Source organism: Cyanistes caeruleus, chromosome 9 (assembly GCF_971803275.1).
Source record: "Cyanistes caeruleus chromosome 9, bCyaCae1.hap1.1, whole genome shotgun sequence".
In the NCBI taxonomy this organism is placed as follows: domain Eukaryota; kingdom Metazoa; phylum Chordata; class Aves; order Passeriformes; family Paridae; genus Cyanistes; species Cyanistes caeruleus.
The window spans coordinates 29,105,565-29,121,229 of NC_141709.1; the positions used below are offsets into that span (position 1 = coordinate 29,105,565).

Sequence of the window (15,665 nt, forward strand, 5' to 3'; positions counted from 1 at the left end):
CCTTGTACTGTCTGTAGATGGACATGTAAGAAACAATCAAGACCTCCATTCTGACCTCATCCTAATGCCATTTGTGGTTTTTCTGTAGACATTAAAAAAACGTTTACATTATTTTGACCAGATTATTGGTTGAAATACATTTGGAGAAGCCCTTGAAAGATAGGGAAAGATTCCCTAGCCATAACCTTGTTTGTCTGTGCGTCCAGAGGAGCAGGACAGGCATCTCTCTGAAAGTTACTGAAGTGCAGTTGTGTGTGTGTAATAGGCTAGTTTCCTTCTCCTCTATTTACCACAAAAGTCCGTCACTGGGGCAGGTTTCTGTGATCTCCTACAACAACTCTGCTATTCTGTACTTTGTTTACAAATCTGTCTGAAGCAGAGGAAAGATCAGCCCTAAAGTGCAGTCCCATCTTGTTCCTTGTCCCCAGTAGGTCCTGCTTTTTAGAGGCAAGTCCCACCCAGGGCATCTCTGTCCCCTCCCTGCTGTTCGCTGTAGTGTAACGCCAGTGTCATGTAACCCAAGCCAGCTTGCACTTCTTATTGCAGCCCCATGTCCAAGCTTACCTGTGATACCAGTGTAGAGTGGCTGTTCCTGCATGTTCTGCTGAAAAAGGCTTTGTGGTCAGTTCTGAACACGTGCACTCGGCCCAGTGCTCTTGGTCTCACCTGAGAGGGCTTTGGTAAGGAAAGCAGCTGCTCGTGTCTGCCAGGGCATTAAGAAGCTGGAATTGAGCATCAGCCAGAGGAAATGTGGTTCCATGTTCTTACTGTCTCCATGGAAAGCTGCTAACCAGTGGCAAGAGCTGTAAGCAGGAGAAGGGGTTTGGTTTGTTTAGCCAGTCATGCAAAGCAGCTCTTTTGAGTCCCTCCCAGGAAGAGGGGTGAAGGTTTCTCCTCCTGTCTAGAGCTAATTAATTTGGGAAGACAGGTGCTAATTTATGGTGGATGTTTGTGGTGTCAGACATTCCCTACTGCCATCCCTTCTGGGGGCAGCAGTGGGACATGGTTGGGCTGTGCTGTGACAGAGTAACACCAGTGGCCTTGCAAAGGGAAGGGCCAGGCCCCTGTGAAACTGAGGCTCTGGTGATATATTTTATAGAAAAGCAGCCCAGCGTCTGCACAGAGTGCCCTCGGGAATAAATGGCTGCTGCTTTTCAAAAAACTATGACAAATCCAGTGTTCCAAATCACAGCTGGCACCACCCAACCCTTGAAGACAGGCCAGGGAACTGGGGCCAACTCCACAAACAAAAGCTGGCCAGCAAGAGGGAGCGCACTACCACACTTTAAAGGGTGTCGGATCCAAGTGAAGCCTTCTCTCTGTTATTTGGGAGAGGGTGAGTGATTAATGCACCTCACTGAGTGGTTCCTGCTGGCCAAAGCAGGAGCTGTGACCCACCCCTTGCTCCTGCCAAGGTGTCTGTGCAGCCCAGCTGGACTGAGGCCACTTGATGCCCCTCTGCACCCTGGTTCTGCACACGCTGGGACACAGCTCAGCACCACACGGTGTAGGCACAGTTCCACGGCTGGAAGAGCATTCCAGAAACTCTGTAATAATCTTCCTCCTAGAGCCTACACTCCAGCTTTGCCACAGCAGCAGCTTTCCAGTTACTTTAGTTGCATTGTTATGCTTAATAATGCAGTAAAAGAGGTGAAAAATGTTTATCTTCTCTTCCTTTGCCCCAGAAGTCTTTTAGGTTTGGATTCTGTTTGTGCAAAACACTATCAACTGGTGACTGACATGTCTGCTTTAACCATAGCCTTTGAAATGACCTTAATTACCATGTTGTTAAGAAATGAGTACTTGTTTAGAAAAAAACTGTACTTTTAAAATTCAGTTAGTTAACACTGCAAAAAACTGCATATTATATTTTTATTTTCAACATGTAGTTTTGTATATTAAATTTATTGAAATTAAAAACTAAACACTGTATTGTCTTCATCTGCTCAGGAAGACAGAGGCAGAGCTGCCTGACCTGTCTGGACTCTGTTCTGTCTCCCAACCTGCCCATCCCTGGCACAGGCACATCCTCCCCTTGGAGATCCCTGGTTTCTGTTAGCTCACAGAGATTTAAAAACACAAACAGATTTAGTACCCTTTCTTGTATGCTGCTGGTCAAAAAGCGTTCCTGAAAATAAGTCATGATCCAGTTTTCTTGAAGGACAAAGTATGACTATTTTCCCCATCACCTGGAAGAATTGTAAAAGCCTATTTTTGTAAAAATACAAGGAACATTTGGGAAGCAGCAGAGTCTAGTGTACTTTTTTCTTTCTTTTTTAAATTAAAACCCAACACCATAAAGGATGAAGGCACAGTACCCTTCTGCGCTGGACAAGCAGTGCAGCAAGCACAGCACATAACTGGGAGCCAGAACAAAAACAGAGGTCTGTAAACACCAACCTGCTGAGGAGCCCTGGGGCCTTTCCTTCAGAAAGGGACAGCCCTTGGAACCTCACGTGCCAAGGGCGTGCACAGAGGAGGGACTGGCACCCCTGAACTGGTGCCTGAGAGCTCTCTGGTTTAGGAAACAAAAAAAAGATCCCAACCCAAAGAAGCCTGGATAGGAGAGGACAGAAAAAGCAGTAGCAGACTGTTCACTGAACCATGCCGGCTGCTCAGACACTTGGGAATAGGAATTCTGATAAAGATCTTACCTGTGACTTAACCAAAAAGCTCTGGCACTGCCTCAGGGAATTTTTAAGGGGCTAAACCCTTCTCACAGCACTCTGCATAGTTAATGTAACATTCGTCCTGGTGCTACATCAGTAGTCCCACATTAAGGCAATTCTGTCTATTTTGGGTAGACCGGTCCCAAGCCCTGCAGCAGCGCATTCCCAGAGCCTCCCGTTTGCCTTGGAGTTATTAATAAACACTATGGCTGTTATCAAAATAGACATTAGGTTCAGTAGTGCATTCATTTAACATCTTTGGTGCTTGCAGCTTAGCAGCATCTTCCTGCCTTCGCTCAGCCCACGACTTCCAACATTCCCATGGATCTGGGGAAAACAACACAAACGATCCCGTCAGAATTCCTTGTTGCAGCACAGAACAGATGTTCACAGTTCAAGGTGACATTATATGGAAAATGCTGACACCAAGGTTCTGGATGGTCAACGAGAAAAATCACTGGAGCAAAATTATCAAGCTCCAGTGATGGAAAGTGCTTGGGCACGAGGCCAAGTTGTTATTTCAGGTATGGCCATCAAACGTGTCCCTCAGCCTGAGTGAAGCTCATGGGACCTCCTGACCTCCTTGGCTGGGAGGAAAACTCTAAAACTGGCCCTTTGATACCCAAATGGTGACACCTGTACTGAAATGAGACCTCAGCCTCCACAGTCTGACACCATTTGCCACACCTTTGCTTCCAAACATGTGATGTAATTCTGAAGCTTATGAATATTTGCTTAACTGCCATTTATAAATGTAAAATGAAATAGTATGCTAGGGAAGAGGGAGCACAGAGGCTTCAGGAGATCAAGCAAAGGAAGATAGATTATTTATCACTCATTTTCTAAATAATATTCTTAGTAAAGGTGACACCAGGAGCTGTCCCTGTATTACAAGTGATTGTGAAACAGCATCTTTGAGATACAAACTAATCAGAGATTCTGTAACCTCATTTATGAAATGATGTCAACTCCCCACCACAAATATAAAGAGGAATGCTACTGAAGCCAGAGCTGAGTAATTAGGTCAATGCCAACAGAAGACATTATTCAAGCAGGGTTTATCTGTAGCCCTGTCAAGTCCTGCCAGACCACCTCTGGACGCAGCGTTCGTACCTCAGACAGAACTAACGCTCAAGGACCAGCCAATTTTCTGTAACTGTTTGAAGATCTTGACCACTGAGGGGCTCCCTGAGTCTCACTTTTACCTCCAGTTTCCCTCCAGTGGGCTTTCTGCCGTCAAAAATCTGAAACAACCACAAAAAGAAGAGCAGTTAGGACAAATAGGGATTATACTGTTATAAAGCCTCAGGCAACTGTGACTATTTGCCCATGGCCTGAGGGTGACAGATCCCTGCAGGTGACTGCAGTGCTGGGAGTGTCACAGCCAAGCACTTCCTCAGACTGGAACTCAGCAGAGCAGGTCCCCACAACCCAGGCAGGTTATCAAACACACCTAATACAAAACTCGACTGCACTCACACGTTTATGTGATCCAAATACTCATTTTCCCTTTGGGTTTAAGTACTAAGCAGAAGAACACACCTCATCCCAAAAACGTACCTCGATGATCTCTCTAACTTCACATTCTGATTCCAGCTTGTCCAGCTTCAAGTGTGCTGTCCCCACATGTTTGTCACTTCTGAAAAAGGACCTGTGCCAAAGAAATGAAGGGGTAAGGATTGTCATAACATTTAAGAGAAAACAAGCCCAAAAGCCATCATTATTTGCTTCATCCCCACATCAAGAGAGAGCCAGTCAAGATGTGCTCCTGGAACCCCTGGACACCATAGAGCCAGAGACAAACCCTTAAAAACCAGACTACAAGGAACAAGATAAGAATGAACTCATTTGTTCATTATTCTTTTGCGACCAAAGTAAAGATGAGGATGGCAGTGAAGAAAAACGAATCAACTAAATCAGCACTTGGAGTGGCAGCAGCTTCTGTCCCTGCCAAGGTGACAGAGAAGGAGGTCCCTGTGGCCAGGACAGGTCCATCCTCTGCTTGGGGCTGTTTAACAGAACAGGCTGAAGGAATTCCCAAGGAAGTTGCATCTCCCAGCAAAACAACCTGCACCCAGCACCTGCTGCTTTTGGCAAAGTGCTTTTTGGAAAAAGCCAGATGAATCATTCTGTTTCATCTTGATAAATCAAAACAATTTCAGTAAATAAGAACATTTCAGCTATTGTTTTGATTCACCTACATACTGGTAGTTTTAACAGTCAAAAACTATAATTTTAGAATTTCCAGTCTGCTGGAATTAAACACAGAAGCATTTTTACTTCTACTTGCTGTAGTCATTTCTGTTGAACAGTTTAATTTGCAGTAAGTCAATCCTTACCTGAATGGAGACAGGTGTTACAACCCTCATCCAGACAAACTCCTCCAAAAAGCAACAGCCAAGACTAAACCACCCTCACTCCAGAGCTGTTCAGCTCAAAGCACAGCAGTTCTTTGCCTGCATCCAAGCATCTCCCTGAGCCAGTCTCTAAAAGGTTTGATAAATAACTAAACTCAAGAGTTGAGTTAAAGAAGATAATTTGGCCAAACCTGCCATGTTTTCTTGGAAATTTTCCAAGATTTCAGAAGCTTCCTCTATTTCAGAAAAAAAACAAGCAGCCAAATCAACAAACATAAAAAACCCATCCCCCACAACTCCAAAACATCTACCCTTCTTCCCATTATCAGTTAGAGATACTGAGATGTTACCAAGCAAGACTTGACATACACAATGGAAACTCGTTAATGGTGCCTCATGATCACACCATTGGTGGCAACAGGAGACTGAGACTCTCCATCAGTGAGGCCACAGCAGACTCACAGAATCATTTAGGAAAATTCAGAATTTCTTAGCTCACATACTGGAATACTTCCTTCACTTCACAAGCACCTTAAAATGAAGGATTATATAATTGTACTGCAGCATGTGAGACACTTTGCTCATAAACTTCAGAGAATCAGCAATTCTTGCTGAATTTTTTGAAGCACTTTTCCATTCTATAACTCAAGAAACAATAAAGACTGGTTCATCCCTGCCCAGTTCCAGGGGGTTGCTGTGAAGACTGAGAACTTGCTCTAGGCTATGGCTTCAGAAACAGCTCTGGGGAAATCCCCTTTCATCTTCAGAAGCTTTTAGGAGAGGCTCGAGAATACATTTTTCCTTTGGAAAAATACATAGCTGGGTTTTTACTTGAAAGTGTTGTTAAACTGAAGTTTAATATATATGACCTGAAGCAAGTCTCCTTTGCTCACTGAGCAAAAATAATTCTTGGGAGATGGTCAAAGTGCTATCAGAGACCCCAAAGCTACAACATCCACAAAAGCATTTCTGAAAGTTCATTTGTAGTCTTAGAAAAGACAGGGAGCAGTCAGTCTTTAGAGAATGGACAGGATTAAGTGATCTAGACTCTTCTCCCAAGGAGATGGCTGGGAAAAGGTGATTAGAAAAAAACATTTTAAAGAAATGTAACCACTTCATAGCTCTGTGTAAAAGAGGGGGGAATCTTGAACACAGCAGCAGAGCAGTCAGGTTTGACAGAAAAAGAAGATCAACTTTTCAAAAGAGATTCCAATGGATGATCTGGAGTAGAACAGTGGGACTTCAGCTCACAAACTGAAACATCTGCAACTTGAAAACCATCTCAGAAAACCTATAGATGACTTCTGCATGGCCCAGTAATAGCAACAAGGAATAGGACAAAGGGCCAGCAGATAAAAACCAGGTTATCTGGCATCCCATCACAGTGTTGGATCACAATCAACCCAGGGGTGAGGGAATACAGGCTGCTCCTATTCTGAATAACTCAGTTATGAGCCTGGAGTGAGGATGATCTCCCTGAACATTGTTAACATTCATCTTGTGATCCTGTTCTCTGAGCTGAGGGGAGTTTTGTCTCTCTCAAGGCAGTTACCAGCAGTGCTCAGGAAGTACTGCAAGATCCAATGAGTGAAAGTACAAAAACATAACTCTAGTTCTGCCATCATCTATCACCTGCTTTCCTGCTGTTCATATTTTGCTGCCACTTTATTTTTCTACAGTTATTCCACAGAATATTTAAATTTTCTAGTCCTGATGACTGAAACCAAACTGGGTAAGAATCAAAACAATTTGAAATAAATCACTGCTTTCTCAGCCTCACCAAGTCCTTTTAACAACTAATCCTCGACTGATCTGAATCAACTTCACTGAATCTGTGCCTCTCTTGACCCCCACAAGGGAAGCTGCAGAGCTCAGGCTGAAATTTTGAAAGCTCTCAGACATGAGTATGAGACAACTCTTCAGTGCTGGCTTAGAGATTGTGCTTCATAAACTTCAGCTCCAACACTTTTCAGCTGTTAGCAGAGAAGCAAACTGTGGACTCACCCTTTGTGAAACACTTCAAATTTAATTCCTTTGGACCGAATTGCGCGTCGGAAGCCTCGGTGGTTCCGGTTGATGTTCAGCTTGAACAGCTGGTTGTACTCTGCAAGTGAAATAAAGGAAAGAAAGCTGTGAGTCAAATGGTGTTTAGTGCTCTATTCCTTGCACCTACTCAGAGCTCTTTTTCTCAGTCTGGCCCTACTGTTAGACACTTGACAGCCACAGAAACTCCTCCTCAGGAGGGTCTTTCAGTCAATCACAGGGTGTGTCTCTGTCCCACAATTCATGCCACCCTCACCTTACAGGGACAGAAATCAAAGTGCAGGAAAACCAAGCCATTATGAGCTGCCAGCAAAGTACTGGAGAGCTAAAACTAGGTCTTTCAGCAAGTAAAGTTTAGGTCTTCCAGCAAGTAAAGTGTTTGTGGCTAAGAAAAAAGATACAAAATATTGAAGAAAAAGCAGAGTAAGACTCGAATGACTAGGAAGTGTTTTGGATAATGTAATTAATACTGGTTTAATTAATGACATAATAGCTACTACTGACATTGGGATGAGGGGGAAGAAATTGCCAACACAGCTGGACTTCACCCCCCAACAAACCCTTTCATAAGAAGAAAAAAGGTGGTGGGAGGGTCTCAGGATGGTTCAGAGTATAACACCAGCCTGTCCTGTCCAGGGATTCCCAAGGTGCAACATTTTTTCCTGCTGTTCTAGGATAAAAAGACTCACCTGGACAATTGTTATTGTTAATTACAGGTGTTTTACTCTTTTGAGGTTGTTCCTATTAAAAAAAGAGACAGACATTACATAAAACTGTCAGGTACTGCTTGAAAACAGACTAATGACCATTTTTATTGCCAGCTCTATTTTATGCCTATACCAGAAACGTGAGGTTTTAGGGGTTGTCTAAATAAGAAGAGTCATGGTATATTCAAGACTAAAATACTTGCATTTCACTGTGGTAACAAGGATAATACTGGGGAAAGAATAAGCCAAAACATTACATTAAATATGAGAGCCATAGATGAGCTATACAGTCACAGTCAATTCAATCCAATCATCATAAAGTTACTGACTGGGGCTGTTAAACTCCATGACAAACTGTGCACCTTCCACGACACAGTAATTCTGTTCCTCCTGCATTAGCTGGAATAATAAGCTACACAAGGAATTCATCACAAATCATTCAGGGAATTGCCCTACTATTATTTTCCCTGACAATCAATCTGCCACCAAAATGAATTAACTTTTAACCTAAAGTGAGTACAAACTAAATCTCCAGGGAATGAACAAGGACAATGTGGCCTAATTATTTCAGCTACTTTACAAACTGATTTTAGCTATAAAAGAAAGGTGGTATATTTATTTGTTGGCTAAGGAGTAAAGATCTGTTTTTTCTTTAAATAAAGGAAAATAGATTAAAAGGATCTATGCTGATTCTTACTCATTCCCCAGAAAATTATTCAGCCCAGTTCTGGTTTCAGCCATCCTGAGTTACTCCTTCATTAAGACCTCATGTCATTCAAACCTAAACACAAACCTGGTCTGACCATCACCAATTTCCCACAGGTAACTGAATTAATTTTAGTGGAATTACTGCAAAATTTACTGGGAGGCAGAAACCTAGACTCTGCACTCTCCCAGGGCTAGGTATTAGTCCTGCAAGAGCAAGGTCTGGTTTTGAGACCAGTCTGTCCCTCCTCAGAAGCCCTTCCAGCTCTAAGCTTTGAGTATTTTTCAGACCAGAGACTGCTTTTAAAGGTGAGAGGAACAGGATGACACTGGGGAATTCCAAGGAAAGAAGTAATACATATGTGTATACATATTTTTATACACATATACCTACATGTGCATACACCTAAGTGTTTATTAGTAAGGGTGAGAAACTTGCATGGCCCAAGTCCTTTCTCCAGGTGTATATATATGTACTTACTAATTAAATTAGCATTTATTTGATGAGAAAGATTAACCTTTTCAATCCATTTCCACAATTGTAAGAGAGGCTCAAATGCAACGCCTTTAAAAAGCTGGGTTTTTTCACAGAAGAGGACTTAAGGAGATCACATCTAAGGTGGCCCTTGGCAACAATTTTGTGTGCCCTGGTGTTTGGTGTGTTTGCACCCCTGAAAGACATGAACTTTGACACATTTTGCCAAGATTGGAAAGAGCCTGATTGTGCCTTCAGGGGGGAGAGGTGGGCATGGCTTAGCACTGAGAGTGCTGCTGACAGAACCTGCAGACACCACCCTGCCAAGGCTCTCTTCACCTTCAACACAAGGTGAGCATCCAGAGAAAGGTGCAAAGCTCAAACCTGCAGCCAACACACTCAGCAGTTCTGTTTCTCAGAAAAATAAATCTGCTTTAAAAGCAGATCCAGGCAGGATGTCTAGAAGTGTCCTCCCTTTCCTTTGAGCCCTCACAAGCTCATGCAGTGGCAGGGGGGACAGACTGAGGGGCAGAAGAGCCACAACACACTCACCGCACTCGGGTACTGAAATTCAAACTTCACAAATGCATCCAAATCTCTTGGTGACACACCTGGGTGAGACAACAACCAGCCAATCCAAACAGCCAGTACAGACATTGTCATTGCATCTGTCACGTTGAGGATTCTCAAGAGCACCCGACTGTTTTATGGTAGGACTCATGTTGACAACTGAAAAACTCATCCATCAAACCAAAACCCATGGAGAGTTGGCATCCAAAGGAAAACACCTGGGTTTTTTTATGCTGTTAGTCCTAGGACAGTCTAGCACAAATGGTTTACAAGCTTCCAGGAACAATTGACTAAAAGCAGTAACACTGGCAGGAGCAAACCCTGTCTATTGAAGGGTCAAAATACACCAAAGTGGTGCAACTGCTAGGCAGGCACTCAAAACAAAACAAAATGAAACCTTAACTACGACCAGTTATGAGTGAACCCAGGAAAATTTATTTTTTTCTTCTCCCTGTCCAGACAGAACCCAGATTCTCTTTATTCACCTGTCTGCTTTTTTTAAAATACCGTTTAGAGATTTGGGGGTGGGGGGGCATGAGCCCAAAATGTGCTTTCTTTGCTTTAATGAATGCTGGCTCCTAAAGTGGCCTTCAAGATAAGAGAAATTTCATTCCCCATTACTTTCCTTACCTACTCAGAGGAAAAAGCCCACATACCCTTTTGACTACACACCTGGTGGGGCTGGTAGGTTTATCCCTCTGACAATAAGAAGATGCATTTCTGTGCTGTTCAGATCAGAAAATATCCTGTGAAAAGAGAAAAACAAAAAAGCACATTCATCCCACCATCAGCTGATCCACTGCCAGACCAGGATTCCATGGCTATTTGTCAGAGCTTTTTCAACAGTGCACTCCTACAGAGACCATCTCCACAAAATACAGCAGAGCAAGTGAAGAGCACAAACAGAGCTAAAAATATCTCTAAGGCCAGGAACAAAGCCCAGGAGGCAACAGGACTGAGGGAGAAACACAGAAGAAGAAGGAATGGCTGAAGAAACAGAATATAAGAGGGGAAGCTGGAGGCATTTTGAAAACAAAAGAATCAGCAAAAGGTTAGAGAAAAAACTTCTTTGTATTTAAGTTGTTGAGAGTATCCTTTCAGGAATGCTGAGCCTAATCCTGGATGCCACCCAAGTTTGCTGAAGCCCAGAATTCCCTAAACAAGGGCAAAAGACCAGGAAAGTCATTCCAGCCTGCCTGAGAAATCCTTTTGTTTTTCCACACCTTATCATTTTAAAGGTTCTTTCCTCAAAGTGATGGCTTGGAGGATCCATTCCTTGTGCTCGTGCAAGCTGTAGGATCTCCATGTCCTTTTTACAACCTTGTGCCAGTTTCTCAAACCTATAGAAAAAGGCAAAAAAAAAAAAAAAAAAGGTAAAAAAGCCACACAAGCCAGAAATCAAAGAGAGCACAGAGTAACCCTCAGACAGAGCTGAGAGCATGTGTCCCAACCCTTTCACGCAAGGATAAATGTACCAACTCAAACCCCAAGATCTTTAGGGGGTCAGGCAGACTCAAACCTGAAATAACTGCTTTGGGGGATGATGGAAAGCAGGCACTGGGTCTTACCGAGTTGTTTCTGCTACGTTTCCCAGATGCATGAATTGCTTGGAATACTGCAAACACCTCTGGTAACACAAACAAAACCAAACACATACTCAGTGATCCTCACACACTGATTCGTGACTGGCACTGTTCTGAAATTGATGACTATTTAATTTAAGCAAAAACAGGCATTTTCCCAAATCACTCAAGAACATTCATTACCCCATTCCTCAACTCCAAAGCACAGCATTTGTTTGAGCAGTTCTCCCTATTACTTTTTAATAACCTGATTTGTAGATATGAGGTTCACCTTAAGCCTTGTCTTAATATTCAGGTATTATTCTCAAACTTGAGTGCTCATGTTTAACAGTGATAATTTGCTAGTCCCTAGCCTTCAAGCACACCCTCTTGCTTCAACTAGCCATAGAATCCAGCCCTGAAAATTCTCCATTTTAGGACATGCAGTATCGAAAGTACTTAAAATAAAAAAAGACTCCACTGGAACAATGATAGGATTATAATATTAATGAACTCCAGAGAAAAAAGTCCAAAAGAAACTCTGAAACATTTCTAAAAAATGTAAAATGGTCACCTCATGTTGGTCCTTCAGCAATTTTACAAGCTGTGCATAAACTTCATCTGCTTTCTGAGACAGCCTGACATCTTCATGGTGTACAAAGATAAAATCACCCTCATCATCTGTAGGAGGTGATGGCAGCTGCAACACAAGAACACCACGTTTCAGAACCCTTACAGGGAAAAGTAAGCACTAAGATGTGCAAGAATGTGAAACAAAGCAGAATATTAACAGTCCTACTAACCTTGGAAATATCAACTGTTTTGCCAGATTTTGCCTGCTCAATCCTTAGGTCAAGGCCCTTTGCTGTTCTGAGATACGTCTTTGCCTGTTCGAGGTTGTTTTCCCTCTTTGCTTTGATGGCTGCCTTCAGGTATTGCTTCTTCCTGTTCTCCAGAAATTCCAGCTGGTCCCTAACTGAAAAACAGTTGTACAGGAACACTCACTCACCTGACATAGGTTTACCATGTTCAGTTTACAGCCAGGAAAGGATCAGTGAAAGTACAGATGTCAAATTGGGACATGTCCTTACTGCACTCAACTGTTTATTGGGCACTTTCAATTTCAAGCATTAAAAAAATAAACAACTTTCCTTCTAGAACAGCATCCTTCATCAAAAAAACCTCACAGGTGTCACAAGAATTATTACAGCCCCTAATCTGCAGGCCTGAGAAAGAATCCAGCAGAGCTGATTGGTCCAAGGGAAAAGCTGAATCCAAACTTTCAGCTCTCCATATTAACTTCTAAAAAACAGCAAATATCATGAGCATCCTCTGGAGTAATTTCCTTCCTCTCCCCAGATCTGTTAGGAAAGAACTCAAATGAACCAATGTGCAGGCCCAACCAGACATATCACCTCTGCTTCTCTGTAATCCCTTGTTCTCTTAGTTTCTGACTAATGCTTGAGTCTTTCTTTCCTCGCCAAAACAAGAAAGGACAACCACACCAATAAGCTTGCTTTACACTGTACCAGGTTAGTGCATCAGTCAGCCAGGCAGTTCTACTTCATCCTGAGGGAACAACCCAGGGCAGAAGGGGAGGAAGATGGGATTACAGTCCAGGCATCAGCGAGAGCCTGAGCACTGCCTGTGTGAGCCCAAACCACACTGTGAGGTGGTGGCTGTCCCTTACTATCTGTACCATTCATCTTGTACACACAACTGCTCAGTGGCCTTAGCCAGGGAAGAGTAGAGACTGATGAACCCCTGCCTGCACTGCCAGCCTGAGCTCCTTGGGTGAAACACCAGGCAGAGAGCTCTGTCTGATGTAGGGAGCTGCATGAGATCAATGAATAATTCACACAGGCAACCCATCCCCTTTAATGAGAGTATATGGAGAGTTCAGCTGTGAGCAGAGTTAAACATTATGAATCGATACACTTGTTACATCAAAATTAATTAAAAACCTAATCAGCCTTATAATAATACATGCTGTCTCTGTGAAATGAAGCTGCATGGCTGGTCTGGGTGTACCCTCTAGCACACACATATTGAGGCTCTTGTCAGAGGAAATCTATGACACACATTCACAGGCTCACACCTAAATTATGATGCTGAAGTCTTCACCAAACTAGAGCAAACAACTTGCCTGTGGAGTACTGGGAAGGGTGATCCCTTCACTTACCAGCTGGAGGGAGATGATCCACTGACTCTGCCTTGTCCAGGGTGGAGGGTGATGCAGCTCGTTTCAGGTGCTCTGGAGAGCTCTCCTGAGCTGCAGCAGATGGAACTGGAGTTGGCTTAACAACCTGAGTTGGCTTTTTGGAAACTGGGGCCTGGGGGAGAGGTTCATTCTAGCAAAACAAAAAGAATTGCATCATAAATGCATAAAATCTATTCCAGGGTTGAGGACAGAATCTCAAGCATCAATAACCACGGTTATCACTGTATCAGCCTTTGGGTACTTCTTTTGAGGGGAGCATGGCATTCAAGACAGCAAATTTTAACTTTTGGAGGTTTATGAGCCATGCCAGACCAGCAGGTAGCTGAGCTATGGAAGCCATAGATGGAATAAAGGGAATGTTCAACAAGGCAGTGATTTTTAAAAAAGCAGAGGCATGCAGAAAAAAATCCAGGAATTCTCTCCATTAAAAGCTACTCCAGTTGAAAGTACAATCAACCAGCAACCAAACCCAGAGAGACAGAAATCAAACCACAGTCTGAATGCTGGTGCAGCCTGCCAAAAAGCAGTAAGTGTTGAACATCCAGGGAAAGAACAAACATAGGAAGCTACTGGGATGCAGGAAAAAAATATAGATTTAAGTACTTTTAGAACAATGTAAAGGAGTGGTGAGGATCTGAAGTGTTTGCTTTGAAAATAAAATCTACGTAAAAGACAGCTATGAAAGAGCTGAGCTCTGCACTCACAGACTCTGTAGCTACTGACTGTAATAACATCTCATCTGTCTCCCCTACTCTATAAAGGAAACTGAATTAATTCTGAGATCCTGTACTCCTCAGACTTTTGGGAGATGTATTTCACCTCACCACCCTCACCTGGAAAACCAATGGCCTCATCTCTGCATGCCACAAGAGATGGCAACTGAACTTTTACACATCCTAACAGACAACACTAACCTCCTCCTCCTCATCATTCTCCTCCATGTTGGCCAACTTGCTGGCGCTCTCCAGGACAGCAGCAATTGTGCTGCCACCATCTGTAGCTGCAACACCAGGAAGTGGAGGAAATCCTGTGAAAGAAAGAAGCACAGAAGACAGTTACGTAAGCCCTATGGTATGTCTTCCATAACACTTGTTTACTGTAAAGCTGCTTCTACCCAAATATCTATTATCTAATGTATTTTAGAACTCAGTCTAACTAGACTGAGGCCAAGGCCAAAAAGCCTTGCTTAACATCAGATCTCTCACAGATAACCAGCTTAAGTAGATGATAGTAAAATGATGCAATAACTGAGCAGTTTTCCAAGATGAGCAACTGCAGCCAGCCAAGCAACCTCGCAACCTCAAGACTTCAGTAACAGGGATGCCCCCAGAACCAGTAGAGAATTGAGTCTCATTTTCTCCCCTCTCACTGCTGCCTCACTTTAGCAGTCACACAGAAAATCAGTGCTACCCCCAGAGTAATAAACAATCCACTGCTGACAGCTGGGTAACACACTCAGCCTCTGCTGAAAAGGTACTGCAATGCAGAGGTAGCAAACTAAGGCAGAATCAGAGGAGTTAAATGAGAAGTGTAGGAAGAATAACGCTCTTCAATATTGTTATCCTTTTAAGGCAGGGAGGAAGGCTTGATGATGGAAGATAAACTCTCACTGCCACACAACCAGTTTAGTGTCAGCTTCAGAGACCCAGAGCCACTACCAGAAAATGTCTGTTAAGACTTCTCTCATTTAATGTATATCAAGTATTCTTGCTGCCAGTCTCATGAGAAGTGACTAAGTGACTACTTCTACTAAGAAACAGTGATTAAATTGCTTCAAAACCTAGAGATGGCTGCTACAGCACAAATTCAAGGTACTCAGGCAGGCAGAACAGCGTGCTGCTGCCCCGTGTGACATTTGATCCACTGCTCAGCAGCATTTCAGTTTCCAGGGAGTCCAAGGCTGGTACTCATCACCAGCCAGATGCCCTGAAAGGCAATGCCATACCAGGATAATTCACCAGTGGTTTCAGTGACTGCCTAATAATTGTCTTCAATGTAAATCACATGGCCTCTTAATGATGGCTGAAAAACATACAGCTGATGTTCAAGGACACTGAGCCGTTCTTCACATTCCCAGAGGTATAAATATGGAGAATCCCACTCTTATAGAAACTGGTATTTGCCAAGAAAGGGATCACATTCTCCAAAAAGGCATGCTAAACTGCCTTTCAGGGACAGCTTCAAAGCAGGAAACCTTCAAAGCCACACATGACCTGACAGCTGGCAGTGCCTACTCTACTACCACTGCAGTGCTTGCCATTGCCACATCTAACAGTGACAAAAATACCAAAAGGTCCATCTCTATCCTCTCACTTAAAAAATCCAGGCACTGCTTTGCAGTGCTGAGTGTAGCCTT

At 43.2% G+C, this 15,665-nt stretch overlaps 1 protein-coding gene across 3 annotated transcripts in view; it reads right to left on the reverse strand.

Annotated features, from left to right (window-relative positions):
- Nucleotides 1-1,858: 1,858 nt before the first annotated feature.
- Nucleotides 1,859-15,665, reverse strand: part of CC2D1B (coiled-coil and C2 domain containing 1B) — a 28,329-nt gene continuing 14,522 nt past the window's right edge. For all 3 annotated transcript variants that reach the window (XM_086842129.1, XM_086842128.1, XM_023932413.2), the window contains 13 exons: nucleotides 14,224-14,336; nucleotides 13,271-13,439; nucleotides 11,892-12,064; nucleotides 11,663-11,788; nucleotides 11,095-11,153; nucleotides 10,750-10,866; nucleotides 10,199-10,272; nucleotides 9,509-9,567; nucleotides 7,759-7,810; nucleotides 7,031-7,130; nucleotides 4,230-4,320; nucleotides 3,783-3,913; nucleotides 1,859-2,996 (listed from right to left, as the gene is read on the reverse strand). In XM_086842129.1, the coding sequence (XP_086698255.1) occupies nucleotides 3,794-3,913; nucleotides 4,230-4,320; nucleotides 7,031-7,130; nucleotides 7,759-7,810; nucleotides 9,509-9,567; nucleotides 10,199-10,272; nucleotides 10,750-10,866; nucleotides 11,095-11,153; nucleotides 11,663-11,788; nucleotides 11,892-12,064; nucleotides 13,271-13,439; nucleotides 14,224-14,336 (1,253 nt within the window). In that variant the 3' untranslated portion in view covers nucleotides 1,859-2,996; nucleotides 3,783-3,793. The remainder of the gene's footprint in view (nucleotides 2,997-3,782; nucleotides 3,914-4,229; nucleotides 4,321-7,030; nucleotides 7,131-7,758; nucleotides 7,811-9,508; nucleotides 9,568-10,198; nucleotides 10,273-10,749; nucleotides 10,867-11,094; nucleotides 11,154-11,662; nucleotides 11,789-11,891; nucleotides 12,065-13,270; nucleotides 13,440-14,223; nucleotides 14,337-15,665) is intronic.